Source organism: Eumetopias jubatus, unplaced genomic scaffold (assembly GCF_037043125.1).
Source record: "Eumetopias jubatus isolate StellerSeaLion01/CBP00866 unplaced genomic scaffold, mEumJub1_p1.0 scaffold_14, whole genome shotgun sequence".
NCBI classification, from domain to species: domain Eukaryota; kingdom Metazoa; phylum Chordata; class Mammalia; order Carnivora; family Otariidae; genus Eumetopias; species Eumetopias jubatus.
The window spans coordinates 70,559,991-70,583,208 of NW_028274820.1; the positions used below are offsets into that span (position 1 = coordinate 70,559,991).

At 37.5% G+C, this 23,218-nt stretch overlaps 1 protein-coding gene across 1 annotated transcript in view; it reads right to left on the bottom strand.

Annotated features, from left to right (window-relative positions):
- Window positions 1–23,218, bottom strand: part of IMMP2L (inner mitochondrial membrane peptidase subunit 2) — an 864,991-nt gene that overhangs the window by 266,552 nt on the left and 575,221 nt on the right. Inside the window, exon 5 of the mRNA XM_028104812.2 lies at window positions 22,966–23,031. Coding sequence (XP_027960613.2) covers window positions 22,966–23,031 — 66 coding nt within the window. The remainder of the gene's footprint in view (window positions 1–22,965; window positions 23,032–23,218) is intronic.

The window sequence follows — 23,218 nt, forward strand, 5'->3', positions numbered from 1 at the left end:
CTCATGTCCACCCAGTCTACAGCATGGGTGTGAGGAGACTCACGCAGTTGGGGACTCCAGTTGCAAGACCTTACACATCTGAGGCCAGGTTCAGAGCTTGAAATTCTAGGAGTGACTTACAGCTCTGAGACTTAATGGCAAGAGTCTCTGTGGAATGATTCTAGTCATTCTAACCTAGATGTCATGCAACTGCTCAAACTGGACCATATTGGGCTGACAAAATGGCAGTTATCATTTGATCCAACCTCCTACAACCAGGGGTGAGAATGGGGAGGAGTTCACTTTTCAAAGCCAGTTCAGCTGGGCCCCTACCACCAATTTCTCATTGGTGGAAGTACAAAACCCCTTTTGTACTTTATTCTATGTCCTGGCAGAAGAAAGAAGGGACTTTTTTTTTTTTTCAAAGATTTTATTTATTTATTTATGAGAGACAGAGACAGAGAGAGAGGGAGGCAGAGGGAGAGGGAGAAGCAGGCTCCCCACAGAGCAGGGAGTCCGATGTGGATCATGACTTGAGCCCAAGGTAGACGCTTAACCAACTGAGCCACCCAGGTGCCCCAGGGACTCTTTATGCTCTCCTGTGACCTCAGCCTCTGGGCCCTCTTTTGGTGACCCTTGTCTAAGTTTCACTTGTGCTCACAAAAATGCATTCAGAGCCTCTGCTGGTTTCTACAAGAAATCCACAGACACCATATTGGAAAACTTGGGAGTCTACAAAGTGGCCTCTTGTCACCTGAGTAGCCCCCTTTTTCCCTGTCCCCTTCCTGCTCCTCACAACCCCTCCCACGCCTCACTCTCAGGTCTGTCTCCTTCGCTTGCACATATCAATTCAGCTCTTCCTGGCTCCTGACCCCCCAGTTTCCATGCTATCATCTATTAGGTAGATGGCAAAACAATTTAGCAGGATCTATCCTCTTTACAATGCAGTCCAGGTTATCAATACATTATTCAACTTATGGCCTATCAATGTAGTGATGTGTGGTCAGCATCACGCTAGGTGCTAGGAGAGAGGGAGGGGTATAAAGCAATGGCTCCAAAATGCCTCCTGGCTGAGGAATTTGCTCTAGTTGGTAGGCAGACATTTCATAATAAAAACAACACTATTACAGGATAGGGAATACATGCTATGTGACAGCACTTTCTGAGCCAAACTGACTTGGAAATGGTAATACAGGAAACACATATCTTTACTAAAAATATGCTTCTAATAAACACCTTTCTGTAAATGAAACAACAAAAAATCCAAACAGTCCCTCTAAAACTAATTCATGTATCTACGCCAAATGGCTTACATATTTGGATAAGGTAAACAGTGACAGAATTTTGATTGAAAAGAAAATGGATTTTTTTTTTCTAATGGGCACCTAAGAGGAAGAATATCCTTAAAAATACAATGTTCAGTTCCTACCAGAAGATGAGCTGGCAGAGGGTGAGATAAAAGGGAGGTCTGGATGCTAGATCATTTTGTATGCAAATCACTTTCCTTGAAACTCTCCATAAGTCTAGATATATCACTAAAGTTAAGCTTCCAATAATACAGATTCTGCAAGTGACAGCACAGAGATCACCACACCACTTCACTCATAAACATACAAATGACAGACAGAGATTCTTCTATTTGCTCCTGAAGAGCAAAGCTTAACTTACTAGATCCCCTGAACAAAAAAGACCGAATCCTAGGGGCGGGAGAAAGTTTAGAGAAGTGGTTTCCAATCCTGGTTCCATATGGGAGTCACTGGGGGAGGTTCTTGGATGCTGGATTCTGGGGCATCACCTCTATCAATTGGGATTTAATTGGCCTGGCAGGGAACCCAGCCATTGTTTTCTTAACAGGCAAGCTTTTAAGAGTGACAGATTCCTGGGTTCCATTCCTAGTTGTTTCCAAGTCAGTTGATTTGAAGTGACTTCTAGGAATCTGTGTTTTTTTAAAAAGTGTCCCAAGAGCTTCCCTGTTTGGCCAGGTTTAAAAAACCACTGATCTAATGCAAAATGCAGAAAGCATAGTCAGTTGGTTCCAGAAATCATAAAGCTAGTGCGTAAGGGTCAGAAAATTATGTATGTATGTACTGAGACTCCTTGCGCTGTGGGACAAAGGGACCTGAAGACCTCATGATTTCTGGGTTACCTGGAAAGTAATGTTGACAACACTATAAAGCAGCAATCAAACCTCCACTTCTTGAACCCGTCCCCTTAAAAGGTAATAACTTCCACTCTGCCCCCATTTAAGGGAAGACAAATATATCTACCCCTAGGAAAGCATACCCACATGAAGTAGCCATATAATCAGGCTTTAGTGTACAGCTCAGTAAGTTAACTTTAAATATAATGCAGGCATCTCACTGCGCTCATTATATCAAAGACAGAAGGACCTTGTAGGCTATTAGAAAAAAAAGTTGCCATGTGACACACCATAGCACAAGTGTGGCAAAAGAGATCTTCCACAGAAAATACCACTGAGAGTTTCAACACAGACACACAGCAGAGTGTGTTAAAAGGGGTAACAGATCCTGACATTATAAACTCACATGGACAAAACGGTAGCACTACATTATAAGTCCACCATTAGCCCAAAGTCCCCGCATCTCGAAATAAAGGAAATCTAATTTCAGAAATACCACAGTCAGGTAACCATTAAAAAAGATTAAAAAAAAATAATTAGGTAATAATATAGACAAGTAGAAATAAAATTTCAAATATGCATAGCTTGTGGTTGTTCATTAGAAATCACAAAATTGGGAGAAGTTCAGATCCAGTGATGCAAACGTATATCACTCTCTTTTAGTAAACCAGCAATTGAATGAAGACAACAGACATCTTTCGATGTACTGGCCCACTCAGCAGACTCCGTATAGAAGACTGACCTCCTGGAGCAACTTATCTGACTATCAGGAGATGCCTCAGGTGTCAGGAGAAAGAAAAACTACAAGATTATATTTAGATTACTAGATGGCTCGGGGGGGGGGGGGAATGAAAGCATTTAGAAAGTCTTTATGACTAATACACTTCTAAGTGGTGTTTTAATCATTACCACATCACATGCTGACAATGTGCAGCATGAAGGAGGCCAGCCTGATAAGACACTTCAGGGACCGATCATCACTGTTGACACTCGTCCAGCATGACAGAGGAAATCACCACTCTGCACAGTTACAGTCAGCATAATCAGGGATAATACTGTCTTGAAAATGGAAATCAGAACCTAAAGCAACACCACCCTTTTAGGTTGAATGCATCTCTCATAGGAGTGGCTTGTGCATTTTCCATCTCGAGCCTAAGTAAAACATTTCATTTTACCCAGCAACCTATTGGGAGAAACATCTCATTTTCAGGGATATTCTGTTGATGATAGTATTATGGCTACACGGTATATCAACTGAAGCACCACAAGACAACATGCCATACAATTTACCTTGCTTAGCATAATTCGTTTCTAAATCTTCATTTATTTGCAGCTGTTGTGACTGTCTGGAAAAACTTACTGATGGTCTCAAGCATCTTTCTTATTCTTTGGTGGTCTTTCAAGGAAACAGTGTCTATAAACCTTTTGCTTCACACAAGCAAAAGAGATCTGTTCAGTTAGGATGAAGTCATGGCTTGAAATTCTTATAATTACATTAATGCACTTAAGAATATAGTCAATGTTTAATTTACAGTTCGTACTTCTCTTTAGAGGATAAAGCAGGACACACTGCTGCATGGGAAACAAGAGGTTTAAACCTGTGAATAATTTAAATAAATCACAATTTGGTTTATTTACTACATTCATACCCAGCAGGCTTAATTTAAAGACCTTTATGCTTTTAAAGTTTTTCCTGTATGCCTTCCCTATTGAGAAGGTGAAATCTAAAAGTGTTTCTTCACAGATTCTATGCCTAATAAAACACAAAGGAAAATCATGAACTCAATTCAATAACTGAATGCATCTGCAAGTTTTTTAGGGTCTGACAGTATGGTAACAAATTCTAATTCATTAGGCTTTTTTGTTCCTTCTCCTTCACAGAATTATGGGTGTGCTGCTGAGCTAATTTTTTTGTTAAAATGGCATAGCTCTCCTTTAGTAATTTAAAAAAAAATTGTAACTTGGTTAAAAGACAAGGATAAGCTTAAAAACACCACAACTGAATATGAAATCCGTTTTATCAGTCTCGTTGTGATGTTCAGAATCTGCTGGTAATTAAATAAGTTTTTAAAAACCAGTGGGTTGCTCTGGATTATTTTCACGGCTTATATAACAAATTCTATTTCCAAAATATAAATTCACCATTTATTTTCATCGATGAAGATGAGTTAAGTTTCTTGCAATAAATATTAACACAATGTGGGAAGATCTTATAATTTTCCAACTGACTAGGAATCTTTGACATATAAATGCTGAACTTAAATTGTAGAATAACTCATTAGGAAATATGCAATAGCAGTGTCAAGATTTATAACAAATACACTGGAAGCATTTTAAAAATTAATATTAAGCTGCTATGCTTGGCTTAATTAACTTTCTTCTTCATTTACAAAGCATATCTGTCTGGTTTTATGAACTTGGTCTCTAGTCCCCTTTCCTACAAACCTGTTTAATTAAAGTTTAACAGCTGTATGTGCTTTAGAAACAGCAGAATGGTATTTCTCCCTTGAAATACTTAATCCTTTCTTAAAGTATGATCTTTCTGAACATACATTTAAAAGGCAATGGACAAGGAATAACCTACCAAAAGAAAAATACTAGCAGCTTAGGGCATCAGCACTACGTATTCAGTGTGTAGACAGAATAGTAATTTCTAAGCTAGGAAATCCAAGTCCACATGGGGCACGAGTATATTTTTAATCTCAAAAAAAAAGATAGCTACATAAAACAACAAATAAGTAAATACAAAAATAAGCAGAATGCTTAAAAATACAATATTTCGTGGGTTTGGGATACTACCATGCATATCCAATACCCAAGGAATATGACTAATGAGGTAATACCAGATATCTTGACAAGATCCAGGGCGTTCAGGATGGTATGGCTGGAGACGTCTACACCAGATATTTTCATCAGTGTTACCACTTTATCATCAATATGCAAATATTTATTAAATAAATATCTATAAGTACATATGTGTGTATATGTGTATATACATACACACACATACAACATACCATTTCTGAAATGAGTGAAAATAACTGAAGGGCAAATGGATGTGATTGAATCCTCAAACAGCACACCTTTTCTTGTGAGATTAAAAAATAGTAACAATATAAAATTAATTCCAGTATCGGTAGCTAACGCATATGATTTCATGCTATGCCAACTCCAGCTATCTCTCCTCTAGGTGCTCTCTCCACCACTACCTACCTGACCACTGTGTAGGGAGGTATTTTTACACCCTTCTGGTAGTTAGTTCCTTGAAAAGAGTCTCGGACTTAACCTCACTGTCCCTCCTAGCATTGCACTCTGTGGTACACGCTCAACTAATGTGTGTGAAATAGGCACGTTGATGTAAGGGCAAACCCAACTTATTTTCAAGAGAAGAACTCTAAAAGAGGCTTTGGTAGAGTGTACTATTGTTCAAAATGTTTGTTTCCCATCCCAGGGAGGGGGAGTTGTATATACCCACCATATTGACATCAGGTTGGGTCATGTGACAGGTTTTGCCCAATGACACATGAGTAGAAATGGTATGTCCCTCTTCCAAATAGAAGCCTCAAGATCCATCTCATGGTTCTACCAGGCTTCCCTTTCCATCTCCCCTGTGACTATTAATACCCTATCATCCTGAATCCCTGACAGAAGAAAACATGGAGAAGCATTCCATGCAACCTAAGGTAAACATATAACAGAGTGAGAATCAAGCATCTACTACAATAAACCATTGAGATTTGGGGGTTGTTTGTTATCACAGAATAAGTTAGCCTAAATTGAAATACACGGTGCCCATTTAATTCTTCTCAATAATAAACAAGCATATTCTCATCTCCTTTGCTGTGCAGGGACAGTTCCTGCAGCATTCATGCTGCTGGAGAGAGCAAAGAAAAACAGATGGCTGAGACTCGTGTTCTTTACCACTTGCTTTCCCTAACCTTCAGCAACATTGAAAATGTTCAGCAAATGAGAGTTTACATTTTTGAAGATAAGGAGTTGGGACTGATACTAACTGGACAAAGTTGAAATTTTTCCAGAATAAACAGAATCATTTCACAGAGTGACTGATAGTCAGGATTGATGTTTTATAAATACTGCACAGAGCTTCCTGCAGTCATTTAATTTGACAAATATTTATTGAGCACACCCTCAATATGCTAAATTTCATAAGACAGGACCATGCTAGATGCCAGGCTCCAGAAGTGAGTCGCTGCCCTTGATTCAAATTGCACACAGGCAGAAAGATGCATGTACAACTGGCTCTAATACAATTAGATGCATTTTATACCTGTAGGATCAATACAGTACGTTGGAAACAGAGAAGAGGACAGTCATTTCTGTTAGGGTGGAGATGCAGGCTTTTGTTAGGTGGGTGGGGGACGGTGAAGCGTCTGCCATGCACAGGATAAAACACGAGCATGGATAGACAAGGACGAAAGCACTTTTTAAACTGGAGCAATATAGCTGTAGCATTGCGCGTGTGCACGTGCGTGCGCGTGCGTGTGTGCGCGCCCCCACCCAGGAACATGGGTGTAGGAAGAGTGAGTAGGGGAAGAAGATGAAAGCAAAAAACCGCCCTCAGTGAGTGGTGAATGCTATGAAAGAGGAAGCTAGTAGTCAATAGGAGCACAAAAGGGATGTAATCCCAGTAGTAGAAGGTTTTAAAAAGAGATGCTGGAAATGAACCTGTGGCTTACACAATCTACACATATGTATACATATGTAGGCATATATCTGTACACATAATATGTGTATATGTGTGTGAGAGACAGAGAGACAGAGAAACAGAGAGACAAATGTTAAAGGTAAAATCCAACAATATTAAAGAGTATACTATAAAATTCCCCTCACATTCCTGCCCCTCAAGCCCTCCAGTTCTCATCTCTAAAAAGTGGAAGTTACACATTTACTAGTAATTACTGAGCAACTTAGAGTGCAGAGAAAGTGAGCACGAATTCCTAGAAAAATGACTGCAGTGAAGTGGTATTCAGGATCTAATATCTGGTCGCTTGCCCATATACGTGTGTGTGTACACACAGATCTAACCTTTTCTTCCTAATTGTTCCTGAGTCTCTATTTTCTGAATGCATCACAATGTCCTTAACTGTATGGATGAACATTTAGAAGGTTTCAATCTTTTGCTATTATAAACAACCCTGCATGTAACTCCATTGTACACACTCCTTTGCCCTCAGGTGCAGGTCTATCTACCAGATAAATTCCTAGAGACGCGATTGCTGAGTAGGAGTTAGCCAGGCAAAAACAAAACGAAGGGACAGGACGAAAGTGAGGGTGCTTTCTGTAAAGGCAAAGGTATATGAGAAGATGCATAACTGCCAAGAAACCACAAACTGTCAGTGTGGCTAGAACCTCGTGGGGAGAATGCAGCTGGAGAGACACTGGGCCAGTCGTGAGGGACCTTTATCACCAGGTTCGCGAGTATGGAAGCCATAATGAGATGAATATTTAAGAAAAAATCATTCTTGTGGGAGTGTGGAAGATGGGCTGGCAAGGGTATGAAAAGGGAATCAGTCAGGACACAGACATGGTAATGCGGGGAGGAAATCAAGGCGGCCTGCTAAGCTGTCTTCCAGGGCATGTTAGCACAGGTCCTCCCTTGCTCGCCTCTTGCTCGCCCCTCCTCTGGGGAGACTTCCAAGACCGATGTCTACGATGCCTCATGGTAAAGTAGCAGCCCGTGGGGGTGACACAGTGATGGGTCCACCTCTCTACCCTAGAGTGGGAAAGCATCCTTCCTGGTGCTAATCCTTCTCCAAAAATTTGTGTACTGTCTGCCTCCCTCTTTTCTATGGAATAAATATCATAGAATTTAAGAGCTGGAAAACATGTTCCAAATCGTTTAGTCCTAGGATCCTCAAATTGGTGAGATGCTTTCCATTTTCCTGAAAGCATGAGATCACAGGGAGGGCAGAGATTATGAAGGATGTGAGAGTGAACTCCTAAAGAAAAGATTGGGGTGGGCTGGTGGTTAGGAGCTGACATTTCATCAAACCTGCAAAGGGAACAGGGGATCATGACACTACAGTATTTTTTTCCCACTGAAAATTCCCACCCCAAATCCCAGCATTGGAAGTTTAAGCTTAGGCAGGGTGGCAATATAGTCAAATCGAAGAAAACATCATTTCATACCTAAGTAGACCAAAATCTAAATAGGTTAAACCACTCAAGTTAAGACAGATAACTGGTGAGAGACCTAATACTAGAACATTTTCTCAAATTTCAGCATACATTAGAATCACCTGCTGGGCTTATTAAAACATAGGTTGCTGGCTCCAGCCTCAGAGTTTCTGATTCAGTACGGGGAAGTGGGAATCAAGAATCTGCATTTCCTACCAAGTTCCTTGGTGATGTTGATGCTACAGTCTGGAGATCACACTTTGAGAAACATTCTACTAGAACAATACCACCCTCCATATGGTAGCTATGTTGCCTATAGAACATATGTAGATATATATGGTCTTCTACAATAAAGGATTACTAGATTTTTATAACTTTAAAATATTGAGAAAAGTGGGCGCCTGGGTGGCTCAGTTGGTTAAGCGACTGCCTTCGGCTCAGGTCATGATCCTGGAGTCCCGGGATCGAGTCCCGCATCGGGCTCCCTGCTCGGCAGGGAGTCTGCTTCTCCCTCTGACCCTCCCCCCTCTCATGCCCTCTCTATCTTTCATTCTCTCTCAAATAAACAAATAAAATCTTTTAAAAAATATTGAGAAAAGCATGTTACAAGCTTTATACTGAAGTCCCATTTCTCCTTATTTGTAAAACTCATAGATTAGCAGTAACACACACTAATAGCATTTACTCAGCAGATAAACACATAAAATTATGTCAAAGAATTCAATTTCTAAAGTTCTACTTCACAGACCTCTAACCATCAAAAATAAAATTAAATAACTTTTAAAAAAACCTATTTCCTTAAGTAACCTATGAGAATGAATAAAACTAAAAGGCAAATCATGAACTGGAAATAAATTTGATCTAAATATGACAAGGGGTTAACATACGTAATATATTCAAACTGATAGGGGCACCTGGGTGGCTCAGTCGGTTAAGGACCCACTCTTGATTTTGACTCAGGTCATGATCTCAGGGTTGTGAGACTGAGCCCCGTGTGGGGCACCACACTGGGTTTGAAGCCTGCTTAAGATTCTCTCTCTCCCTCTCCCTCTGACTCCCCTCCTTGGTACCCCCCACCCCGTGCACACATGCGCTCTCTCTCTCTCTCTCAAAAAAAAAAAATATATATATATATTTCCAAACTGATAAGAAAACATTGAATACGATTTTAAAACTATTTCAATTCTGAAATAGTTCTTAGAAAAGGAAGCAAAAGATTAATAAGTGTATAAAATATTCATTTGTATCAGCAATGAAAATAATATAAATGAAAAGAGCAATGAGAAACATTTTTTCACCTTTTGTATTAACAAAGTCGAAAATGATGTTAATACTCTTCACTGGCTCAATACACAGTGCAATATTTATACACTGCCAGAAATGTGAAAAGGGAAACTTTCATATAAGTTTCATATGCATATCCTCTTTATTTCCTTCACTTTATTGGCAAGGAAGTTGCAAGTTTTAATTTCAACAAATCATTATTTTTTAAAAGTCATGTGAGAATACTAGAGCTCGGATACATCAAGTTAGGAGTCACCTCAATTTCCATCAGGCAGTAAGCATTCTCTTGATTTTAATGATAGTCGTGTGAGACTTAGAGTTCAGGTTTGATTTACATAATCCCCCAAAGACAGCCCCAGAAATCCATTAAAGGTCACCTTACTTTCCCATACACATACCAAATTCTAATCTGTTCATTCATCTCCTCTTCTATTATCATAGTCCTTGCTTTTGTAAAGCTTACGGCTTATTATACTTTCATCTCAAATAGAAAATCTTTCAGGTTGGCTTTCCATCCTACTGAACTCCATTCCAGTATGTATTACTTCATGTTATAGTCACAGATTAAATAGTCATTTACTTTTTGATGTATGTAAAATTGGAATCCAGACTGCAGAAACGTTCCTTGGAAGCATCAATACACCTTGAGGTGTAGCAGTGTGGTCGCTGCGTTTATCACTGCCACCTCCGGGCTGCATACTAAAACCAGGTATCACATAATGGTCAGGGAGAAGAATTTATTTTTCTAATAAGCAAAGTGGAAAATCTCCTTAGTTCCCAAGTGTCCAGTTGCAGGAGCCCAAAGTTAATGACTTGCTATTCATCATGCCCCAGGTATACAACTTTCATCACACAACTGACTCTTCTGAAAGATCAACAACTCTCAGCTCCCCTAATAATGAAAAAAAATTAATTATTTTCACTCAAATTCTCCTTTGAGTTGAGGATGATCAATTTCAAAATCTTATTAGTTCTGCTAGTGTGGACCATTCAGATTCTCGGAGGGGAAAAACTAGGGAGACACTCTTTTTTCTAAATCAACAATTTATGATTAATATTTCTGTCAACAAACTTTTTTCCAATTTTACAAAAATTGCAAACAAAGACTTTAGTTTCACAATCGACATTTTACATATGGGAATGATTACTGCTTGTGTCTAACTGAGATGCTATTATATATAAAGGCATCCCTCATAATAAATTAGAGAACATTTGAACATTTTTCATAACACAACGAATAAACTGAGGAACTAAAATAAATTACTTTAAAAAAAGGATCCTCTAGATTATTAGCTCCTTCTTCTCTGCACTATCAGTTTAGTCCAGCATAGGCAGATTGAGCTCAAATAACGGCCAGAAGATAATTGGAGTTCTAATGCTGGGCTTATAAGAAAAGCTTAAATAGCCTGGGGTAGTATTCTGATACAGAATTTTCCCATCTGCGGGGCTATTCCTTTTGTATTAGGAAGAAACTATTTGGGCAATGGCATTCATTCTACTCTTTTATGAGCATTGTGGCAGCTCGCCAGTGAAGATACTCTCTGCAGCATTCTTAAAGTATAATAGCTCTTCCCCATCCAGCTCAAGACAAATATCTTCACTGTCCAGGTGTACCCCTGTGGCTTCTAGCAATGCAGCAAAAATCTCCCTTAGAGGAGCAGAGCTACTCTGCCTCAACCAGCATAGAACCAAAGAACCCATGGCTTGTAGGCTAATTCTTCCCTACTATTTAAACTGCTGGCCAGGATTAGAAAATAAATTTAGTATTTTCTACTTATTTCTAATGTTAAAGGAATGAAAGTAGATAATATAGACCAGGATTAGCCAACTGGGGCCCAGAGGCCAAATCTAGTCCAGTATCTGTTTCTGTAATTGAAGTTTTATTGGAGCATTCATTTTATGTATCATTTATAGTTGGTTTCATGCTACAGTATCAGAATTGAGTAGTTTTGTCAGAGATGGTATGGCCTGAAAAGCTATAAAAATATTTACTATCTCAGGGCGCCTGGGTGGCTCAGTTGGTTAAGTGACCGCCTTCGGCTCAGGTCATGATCCTGGAGTCCCAGGATCGAGCCTCGCATCGGGCTCCCTACTCAGCGGGAAGTCTGCTTCTCCCTCTGACCCTCCCCCCTCTCGTGTTCTCTCATTCTCTCTCTCTCTCAAATAAATAAATAAAATCTTTAAAAAAAATATTTACTATCTGGCTGTTTACAGAAAAAGCATATTGACCCCTGCTACGAACATCAGGTAACTGTGCATGAGGAACCAGTTTAAGATCCCAAAGATACAGGAGCCCGCATTTGAGTACTTGGATGCAACGTTGTAAAAATGGTTTTCTTCCAACTTGAGAATTTATCAAATATGGACCTATATCTTGATTGAGTAGTACAATACATTTTTTTCAACAATGACAGGAAAAGTTGATCATCTAAAATGGGCAAGGCATTCTGTTAAGCTCTGGGGAAGCCAAATAGAAAATCAGTTAATAATACATTACATTTTAATAGTGTGTTAAAATTTACAAAGTATTGGAAGATATTTGGTCTTCAAAATAACTCTGAAAATAGAGAGTATTTTTTTCCTTTTAAAATCAGAGAGGTCAATAACTTTTCCAAGGTCACACAGCTTGTAAGGAACAGGGCTGGAATTGAATATATCATCTTACTCCAGTGTAACGCTCCTTCTACTATATCACGCTACTCTTCGTTGCCCCTAGACACCTAAAAAAAAGCTTTCATAAAATAAAAGTTACGAAAATTTAATAGCATCCATAACTAACTGAGTTAATACCTTAAACATACCTGCTCCACCGCATGAAATTTTTTCTCCAAACATTTTAAAAGAGAAACAGTGGTCAATGTTAAGTTGAAACAAGGTTAACTGAAACTGCACAAAAATAGAAGAACTAACTGTTCCTTAATTATTAAGTAATTATTCAGGCTGAAATATTCTTAAATCTTTCTGGCATGCTTCTTAAGCTTAGTTAAAAAGGTATTTTAAGACAATCTTTTTAGCTTCCTACTAAGATAATTATACTTATATGACTTTTCCAAATATTTGACAGACTTACATTACTGCAAGCAGAGAAAAAAATAAAAATCAATATTTAGTTCAAAGGAGTGTACAAAAGTCAGCATTTTTCTATATTTTTACTTGGAGGTCACAACTTCAAAAAGTTATACTACTAAGAAATATAATTAAGCCAGCAGCAAAGAAGGCATATAGACTAATGCACTAGCTGGCCCCCTGTGTATTGTGCTTCCCGCTAGGAAATATCAGACTCCACCAGAGCACTTCACATGATCTGTCTGCACTGGGGGAGGTGAGGGAGGCTCATGGCAGAATTAGGGAGAAAAGTCCCCAAAGCCAGCCCAAAAACAGAGGAAAGGAGCTTAGTTAGAGACTGACTACTATATTTTGGAGAGCAGCAAAGGGATGTTGACAAGGATGGAGCCAGATCAGAGCAACCTGCTAGGCCCTCAATCGCAGAAAATTTTTCCTAATTAAGCTAAGCCAATGGGTTTCTTACCTGAAGCCCCCCAGTCACTTCAGCCATTCACTGCCTGGAGAGAACACGATGGTTCTAATACTTCCTTTTAGATATGGTGACTTTAATAGGAAGAACATGAAATAATGAAGATATTATTTAATATTCACTTTCATGCTCTTGCCTGTAATTTTCTATAAATGGTTTTGTCTGCGTCACATATTGTTACCCAATAATTTGCACACAGAATCTTTGTGTACATTACTCCTAGGACTATTATTTATTATTTAGAACTTAATAAATAAGCAATTCTGGAGTTGCCATGTTTTCAAATACCTACCTACTAGAGGTAGACAAGTATATTACTATAACATAGGTGTATCTATCTGTGTGACACACACACACTGGGACACTTAAATTCTTACAGATATATGTGAAGTATGTATTTTTTTCTTTCTGGAATATTCAAGGAAAAATGCTATGATATAAATATTTTTCTAATTCTTTCAATCTCCCACTCTGAGACAGGGATCAGGATACACACCATATATACCTCTGGGAGTGTGATTAGAAGTGTGAGGAAAAAAGGACTTTTTCTTTTTACCCCATATGCTCCAGTATCATTTCAGTTTTCCTAAATTATACTAAGCCTGAATTGCTTTTGCAATTAAGGAGGGAGCTGTAGATCTCCTATTCATCTCAAACTTTAACCAGAAAGTTGAACACAACACAGCCCAGTTCCTCAGGTAGACCAGATGCTCTTCCTCCAGGGATGCTCCAGGGGCCTTTGTACATTTTCATGGTAGCAATTGTATTTCTTTGTTACTTTTGTTGCCTTTCCACCAGAGCATAAACTTCAGGAAGGCAAGAACTCTCTATGGCTGTCAATACAACCTTAGAATCTTGCACATAGTAAAAATTCCAGGCACCCAATACATAATGATTTCATCATGACTACTTCTAAGAATATCTGATAATTACTGAATACATTCTTATGTGCTGAGCACTGTGCTAACCAAATTACATCCACTATGTCATGTTATCCTGAAAAACACTCTATGGAGTACTATTATAATTTCCACTTACAGGTGAGGAAAATTAAGTTTAGAGAATTAAGTAATTTGGTAAAGTAACACAAGAAGTGGCAAAGCTGGGATACAAATCAAGGAAGTCCAAATTTATAGTTTGTGCTCTTGACCTCCACACCATACTGAATGAATAAATGACTATGCATGAGAGAATAAATAGTAAAAATGTTCGTATCTAAAGAAGAATCCTATTCAAGAGACAGGTAGACTAAGGTCAAAGATGAAACCAGAGAAACCACTGATGGGGGTGGGGAGAGTACCACAACACCCACTGTCACCATTATTAGAAAAAGCAATTCAATCTAAATAGTCTGGTGACTTCCAGCAACTGTTACATCCTCCTACATGAAAGTGTACACACTGTGTTTGCTGTAGTACCTCTAAAAACCTTCCTGCATTGCTAAATTGATCACAGGAATAATTTTGACCTTAAAAATCAAGATCAACATTTTTACATATAAACTTAAAGTGACTATCTCTCTGATGGTGAGGAAGAAATACCTACTGCTGATGCACATACTTTTTATCAGCAATTCCATTTTTATTCACAGATACAGCAGCAGAGTGATAAATAATCATCCACAACTACATAAAAGAAAGATTTCCAAAAAGTCATGGGTTACCTACCAATCTATAATTCTTTAGCAAAGAAGAATTACCATTCTTTCAAGAAGAAGGGAAGAATGTCCAGGAGAAATTAACGATTTCTCAGGTTGACATCAGAGCAAAACTGATGATTTTTCACAAATGTTTCTAATTTAGTGGTAACCAAACCTTATTGGACAGACCCTGGGATGCTTCATTTCATGCTCAAGACCTTATCTATTAAATAATAGTATTGGTCAGACGCTAAGTACTAAACAAGAATGTGCTGTGCCATTTTGATTTGGGAAAGTTCAGAATTCAAACTAAACCAGGCTTAAGCGGCTCAGAAATTTGTGGAAGTCTTCTGTTCAAATCACTAATAGCTAAGGCCCAATGTATAAATATCTTCCTGTCTTCAAAAGCAACCACCTACCTGGGTCCCATTTGAGAACTATAAAATAATACCATTAGCTTCCATGCTGTAAAACATTCTATTCAGCAATCTTTATCAGGGTCCTGGACACAAGTTTCTTTTCAAATTTCTTCTTCATTCTGTCCTTTCTTTTAGGAAAGAATGCATTCCTAATCTACCAAAAATGTCATAAATCAATACATGGTCTTCAAAGAGTGCCATAGAGACACATTAAGCTCCTATTATTCAGAGCTACTGCACCAAAAAAAAAAAAAGTAAGAAAGAAAAGAAAAGAAGTTATTAAACAACTATCATTTTTAGTTTTACTGGGGAAAACTCAATTTAGTTCTGTTTTTCTTCCTATAAAGCTTCATCATTTCCTGGAACATGATATGATTCAACCATCTGTAATAGGCTAATATTGATTTCTGTATCTTCAATAGCACATTTAAAATCAACAAGCTTTAAAATGTTTAATTTCTAGTGATTCAATGGATTTATTTTTGCTAATATCAGAAAGTTATTTTTAATAAATTAGAGTGTTTTGACATTTTACAATATAGTCATTATACTTGAAGAGGAATTATCATTTAAATATTTTGCAGCAAAAGACGTCTCATGCTTCTCTACTGCAGAATACTTTGCAATATCAGTAATTGTTACAGAAAGTCTTACACTGTACTTTCTAGCATGGTAATGACTGTGTTGTGAGCAGGACATGCTTCTCCACATCATTGATCCTGCCCGACCTAAGGCCTCCCCGGGGCCAAGAAGTGATTGTTTTCTATGAACACTTCTTGGAATTCTCCTGAACAAGGAGAACCATAAACTAAAGAAAATCAAGTTACGTAAAGTGAATTATAAAGCAGATTACATTTCACTGGTAGGGCGACCATTTGTTGCAGTTTGTCTTGGCAGCTACCAGATGCTGATTATTCCAACATAATAATCATCCCCTTTCACTCTCAAAAGTGTCCTAGTTTCGGTGATGAATTATATGGTTACCCCCTTCACCGGTGACTTACTTCACTGAGGTTGCTATATACATGGGCTCCCAGATTCCAAGTATCTGTAAAGTGTATTTCGGTAGGTAAGAAGACAAATGATAACAGGCTTCATTTCTGACAGGGCTGAGAAAATCTGTGAAACAGAAATACAAGTGCCCAATAAAACAATGTTGGTGCCTTACAAATTTCAGTTGTGGTTGATTCATATTGACTTGCCGCAGTTTGGTGCTTTGTATTCATTTGATCATCTTCTAAAACAGTCCTTCTACATCAGTCACAACAAATTAATAAGAAAAAGCAAATAACTATGCAAAATATTTTGGTGGAACTAATGGTCTTGTCTAAATATGACTTTCATTAGCTTTTTACTGTTCGTGTTATAGATAAGCAGACCGACTGGGGCTAACTTTATGAAAATGACTATATTCCTAGTTAAGTTATCCACACAATCAAGCAACTGTCTTGTGATGTTAATCAATGTTGACATCATGACAGAGAGTTCAGACTTGCAAAAGTCACCTCTTCTATCATCTTAGGAATATTTGGCTGAATTCACTGAACAAACACTTCAACTCTACTTTTGCCTTGTCAATGTAATCATGATGACTGTGATTACAAGTAATGTGACTACTTTTATGAGTCACTCTGAAAATATCAAATCAAAGTAGTCATCATTCATGTCATAAATAAGGATACTTAACTACTTTTAGAAGAAGCTACATATTATTTCCTCAAGAGAAAAATACTTTGACCAGTTACTTGGGTCAGACTGCCTCCCTTTCATCTATTCTCCACACAGCAGACAGAAGGATCTTTTAAAAATGCCAATCACATCCTATCACTCATGGCTCAACACATTCCACGGGCTTGCCATTCCACTACAGTAAAATCCAAAGTCCTTATTATGACCCACAAAGCTCTGCAAACCTCTGATACCTAGTCTCCTACCTGAATTTTCCTAGTTTGGTGGAGTCCAATATGTCGACTTCTTGCAATTCTTTAAACTCACTCACTGTGTACCCATCTCAAGATTGCATCGCTTATTTCTTTGGTGTGAATTGCCTTTGTCCCAGATCCTAGTATGGCTCTCTTCCTTCCTCCCTTAATTTAGGAGTCTGCTAACTATCTGCTCATTAGAGAGGTTTACAGTGAACATCCTGCCTAAATTAGCAGTCCCAGACCCCTACTTTATACATCCTTTTCGACTTTATTTTTCTTTAGCACTTCTAGCTCAGGGTCATGTGTTGCATTACGTGTTATGTATTTGCCTGCTATCTGCTTCTAACCACTAGGATGTAAGCTCCGTGAGAGCAGGGACTTTGTCTCTTCTATCCAATTATGTTTCTCTAGTGCCTAGACCAGTGCTCATTAAATGAATGTTTCTAAGGCCTACTCGGTCAGCAATCCAATTAAAGAGAACCTAATCATCTAAAGTAATTTCAGAATTTGTGTTGAAATGCTTTGACTTCTAAGTCTGAAGCCCACCAACCTCCCCATTGCATTTGATCTTGAAATCCATTTCCTCTGAAATGCGTATTTCATGCGGTGTTGGTAAGAGGGTAATATATTGGTGAGATGTACAACAAACCTCTTTGGAGGGAAATCTGGCTGTATACACTAGAACTAAAAATAACAACAACATGTGTTGACCCAGTATTTCTACGTCTAGCTATCTGTTCTACAACAATAAACACAAATGTCCAAAAGTATGTGTGCAAGGATGTTCATGATAGCATTTTGAATTTTTCCAGCTTGTGTTATTTCTGTAGTTTAAATAAGTAAGTAAATAAATAAATAAACAAACAAACAAATAAATAAATCCTCCCCAGAGGGCAAGGTCAAAGCAATTACCAAGGAGAACAGATTATAATTTTATTGAACATGAGGCTTCAAAGGGTGATGCTAAGCGAAGTGAGTGCTGACTACAAAGCCCCAATTTGGGAGGCCTCACAGTATCTGCTAGATGTGCAAGCTCCTTCCAAGAGGTTCCTTAGAGCTGCAGGGTCTGTACTAGGTGGCTGGTCTACACAACCACAACCAGCCAGACCAAGGAAGGGCACCCACCCCAAAGGCGGCTGATGAGCGGATTGACCAGTGACCTGTCAGGTGGACGTATCCTAGTTCTGTACCTCAAAGCAACACACTCGGATTTCTCTCAGGTAGTTTAAACAAGAGGCACACCCAAGGAAGTCAGCAGTTGGCAACGGGGCAAAAGCCAATGGGAACACAAGCAAGACAGGCAAAAACAAGGATAGAGGATGCAGGTGCACAGAAACCAGAAGTCCAGCTGTAGTACCGTTTCTAGTCTTCGGTGAGGCGAGGCTGATCCTTGGCTTTCGCCACACTTCTTTCCCCAGGTAGAAACATAATATGAGTCAACCATCTGCTGAATTATCTTTAAAATAAGTGCTCTTTAAACTATATTTTACTACTTTTTTATAGTAGTAAATATAATTATAATAAATATAAATATATTTATATTTAAAAAAATATATATATATATATTTTTATAACTAACAGAACATTAGATTGAGAATTAGATTAAGCCTTGAAAGTGCTTAGCTCTGAAAAGATAATTGTTTCCTCTCTACCCTCTAATTATGTGTAATTCACAATAAAAATACTACAAAACCCACAAAAAGGATAACTGAGTCCTAATAAGTCAGATTTTTTTCTTTGATCATTTTATGAAATATCAAGTTCTTTCCAAAAAAAAAAAAAGAAAAATTCTGGTGATGTGTATTTCAGTTTAGCTTGCCTACTAAGTAATCAAGTATCATCCAAGGTAAGACTGGGAATGGAAAGCCCACATCACAGACCAAAGCACGTTGTCTACTACAAATTAGGATACCAATAGACAAAATGACTTCTGGTGAAAAAAGACAGCATATTTTTAAATTTGTTTTTTATATGTTCTGGCATTAAAAAAAATGGGTCATAGACTAAAAGAGGTAAGCACATCAGTAAATAATACTGTACTACCTAATACCTCTTAATGTTTTTCAACACTGTTAGAAAATTATTATAGGAATATATCCAATTATAGGGTGCCTGGGTGGCTCAGTTGGTTAAGCGTCTGCCTTCGGCTCGGGTCATGATCCCAGGGCCCTGTGATTGAGTCCTGCATCGGGCTCCCTGCTCAGCAGGGAGTCTGCTTCTCCCTCTACCCCTCACCCCTGCTTGTGATCGCTCTCTCTCTCATATATATAAATAAAATCTTAAAAATAAATAAATAAATAAAGGAATATATCCAATTATTAATTTAAAGCCCAGGAAGCCTAAAATTTTTAAGTACCTATTTTATTCAGAGGAACAAAATTTTAAATTTTCTTTTAAAACACTAAATACAAAAAAAAGTTTTTTCTAATCAATTATCAAAAAGTTTTTAGAGGCTACATACTGAGAAAGTCTTGAGCCTTGATACTTTCATCCTTATGTTACTTATTGCTTCATGATAGAGGTGTAGTGAAGGTGGACACAAAGGGCCATATATCCAAAGTGTTAAGTTTCAGGGTTAGAACAAAGAAGCCAGCCCTTCCCCAAGTGGGTTGCAGCAGTGGGGGGGAAAAAAAGGTATAAATCTCTTACATCTCCAACTCCCTTCCCCTCATCTCCCAACACTGCACCAATAACCCTCATTCTAGCTCAGGCCCTCTGTGAACCCAATACAGTATTTATACTTACTGACGAAAGCAACAACCCAGGTTTTTCCTGGGGGAGGTCTGTTGTAGGATTTCTAATTACACAAGAGTTTTTTTATGTCTGACCAAGTTTTATAATCTCACATTGTTGACTCTTCAGCTGGTGACCACTAATGATACATCTGAATTAAAGCTGTGTTCTCTTTGGATTATAATGTAAAATGAATCCCTTGACATTCCTAATCCTGTTAGATTATTTGACATAGATAAAATTTTTGCTCCCTTTGTTGACCAATTCTTTTTTTTTAATAGCTTTATGGAGATGTAATTTATATAACATATAATTGACCCATTTAAAATGTACAATTCATTGTTTTTAATATATTCATGGAGATGTGCGGCTATCACAATTTATTTTAGAATGTTTTACGCCCCTTACCAAAAACAAACAAACAAACAAAAATTAAAAAAAACATTGTACCCATATCTCTCATTCCCCTTTTTTGCCCCTGGGAACCCCTAATCTATTTTTTACCTCTATGAATTTGCCTATTCTGGACATTTCATATACCATAAATAGAGTCAAATGCTATATGGTTTTTTGTGACTGGCTTCAATCATTTAATATAACGTATTCAAGGTTTGCTGACTCATTCCTTGAATGGGATTTGCATCATATCCACACAAACTGTTTTCCAAATATTAAAAACATATTTTGGATATTTATGGAAGAATATCAAATAGTTTTCCAAATCTATTGCTCTTCCCAGTTTCCTACTGAAATCAGAAGACTAGATAGCATCTTCAAAATAGAAAGCGGTCGCCAAATTCTGCAAATTGACTACACAAATCCTACAGGTAACAAAAAATAAACTTTTTGATACGAATACACTTACACCTGACTAAAATCAATTATTATACACATTCATCCTCTCCCAAATGCCCAATCTATTTAAGGAATCAAAATCAAAGGACCTCTTATAATTCAAAATATTAAATAGCCGGTACAAAATGAGCAAATGCATTGAAAAGACACTTCACCCGAGAAAATATACAAATGGCAAGTAAGCACATGGAAACATACTCAACATCAGTAGCCTTCAGGGAAATGCAAATCAAAACCACAACGACCTTCTACTTTACACCCATGAGGATGGCTATAATAAAAAAATCTTCATAATACCAAGTGTTGGCAAGGATACAAAGAAACTGAAAACCTTGTACATTGCTGGTAGAACATAAAATATTATAGCCATTTTTGAAAACAGTTTGGTAGTTACCAAAGTTAAACATCTACTTCACCATAATAGCCAGCATCTTAGGTATATGGGCATTTTAACAGTGATATGTGTGAATACATCTCAGTAGAAATAAAAACGTATTTTCACCCAAAGACACACACGTCCATAGCATTGATACAAATGCCCATATTTCTACTCATAATATCCCCAAACTGGAAAAATCCTAATGTTCATTAGCTTGCAAATGAGCGTACAAAATGTGGTAGGTCCATACAATGGAATATACTCAACCATAAAAAGGAAACAAACTACAGATATACATACATGGGGAACTAAAAAAACATTCTGATATGTGAGGGAGAAAACACAGGTATAAAAGACTACATATCGTATAATACCATCTAAATACATTTTTTTAGGAAAGGCTAAACTATGAGGACAGAAAGCAGATTCCTGGTTGCCTGGGACTGGCCATTGGGACTGGTGGGAGCCTCAGTTAAGGGCAAATGGGAGGAGGGAACTTTTGAAGGTAATGGAAGTGTTCAAAAACTAGATTGTGGTGAGGCTTGCACAACTGTGTACACTTACAATGAAACTCGTTACACTGTATATTTAAAATGGGGTGAGTTGTGTAGTATATAAATTTTACCTCAATAAAGCTTTTTAAAACAAAGAAAGATTGCACAAATATTCATAAATATAAACCATTCAAACCATCCCGCAATAGCTCCATTCATACCACACAGACTACTCATGAACAGATAATCATGACATGAAAATTTTTGCCATTCATTCCCATATCAGCAAGTTCTCACACTGTTTGGTGTGAAGGCTCCTTTATACTCTTAAAAATAACTGAGGCTCTCAAAGAACTGTTTGTCCATATTTACCACATTAGAAAATATACTCTGTCAATATTTACCATATGGGAAATTAAAATGGTGAATTAAAAAATATTTATAGATTCAACCTAAAATAATAATAAACCTATATGTTAACACACACACACAAATATGTTTAATGAAAAGTATAATTATTTTCCAAAACAAAAGAAAAAATAGTGAGATGAGTGGGATTTTTTTTTGCCAATCCGTTTAGTGTTTGGCTGAATAGGAGACAGCCATATTCCAATATCTGCTCCTGCATTTAATCTGATGCCATAGTACACATCACATATCCTCTGGAAAACTCCACTGTACACTTGAGAGAAAATAAGAGTGAAAAAGGCAAACAGCATCTTAGTATTATTAGGAAAGTAGTTCTGATCTCACTGACCCCCTCAAAGGGTCTTGGGAATGTCCAGCGACCCTCTGGCCATCCTTTGAGAACTGCTGGCCTTGATTCTGCCCTAAAACCAACTGAGATTCATTTTAATGAGATTGTTTAATCTATAGGGTCACTAATACAGACATTTTAGGATTAAGTTTTTGGCAACAGGATCTGAAAATTTTCTGAATACTGGGGCGCCGGGATGGCACAGTTGGCTTAAGCACCCAACTCTTGGTTTCAGCTCAGATCATGATCTCAGGGTTGTGAGTACATGTGTATAAAAGCTGCCACTTAGTTTCTGTATTTGCTTCTAAAATAATAAGATGTTCATGAATTTATCTAAAATAAACCTTGATATCATAATGATACCATAATCTAAAACAATCATGCTAATTTTAATATTCAAAAAATAATTATTTAGTGGTCAGTTTAATTATTTAGTGGTTAACTTCAGTTAATATTTATTTCTCCTATGCCTCACAGATAAAAGATAATAATATAATCAAGAAGTTATGTATGCCTTACATCGTGAAATTGTTGATGATGCTCACTGAAGAAGCACCAGTTCATTTGGGATGTCTCCAAAGCTTTGGTCTTCTGAATTGAGTGGTACTTCCCAAGTGATATGATTTAAAACTCAACAAAATTCCAGAATTTATAACTTGAACTCAAAAACAACAGTTTCAGTACTCACTTTACAATATCTCCTTCAAGAGCAATCACTCTTTTAATGATCTTCTGTTCTGGGTTTTTAGGTGACCTAGAATAAAATAAGGTTATACAATCAGTTATGTCTCTACTGTTTTAAGACAATGAAAGGCAATTTTGCGACTAAATGGGCTATATATTAAAATCATGACAGAGTCCTTCCCACCCATAACAGTGACATCAATCCTACTTAGGTCTCAAGTGATAGAAAGTTACTATTGATATCATTCTCATTTTAA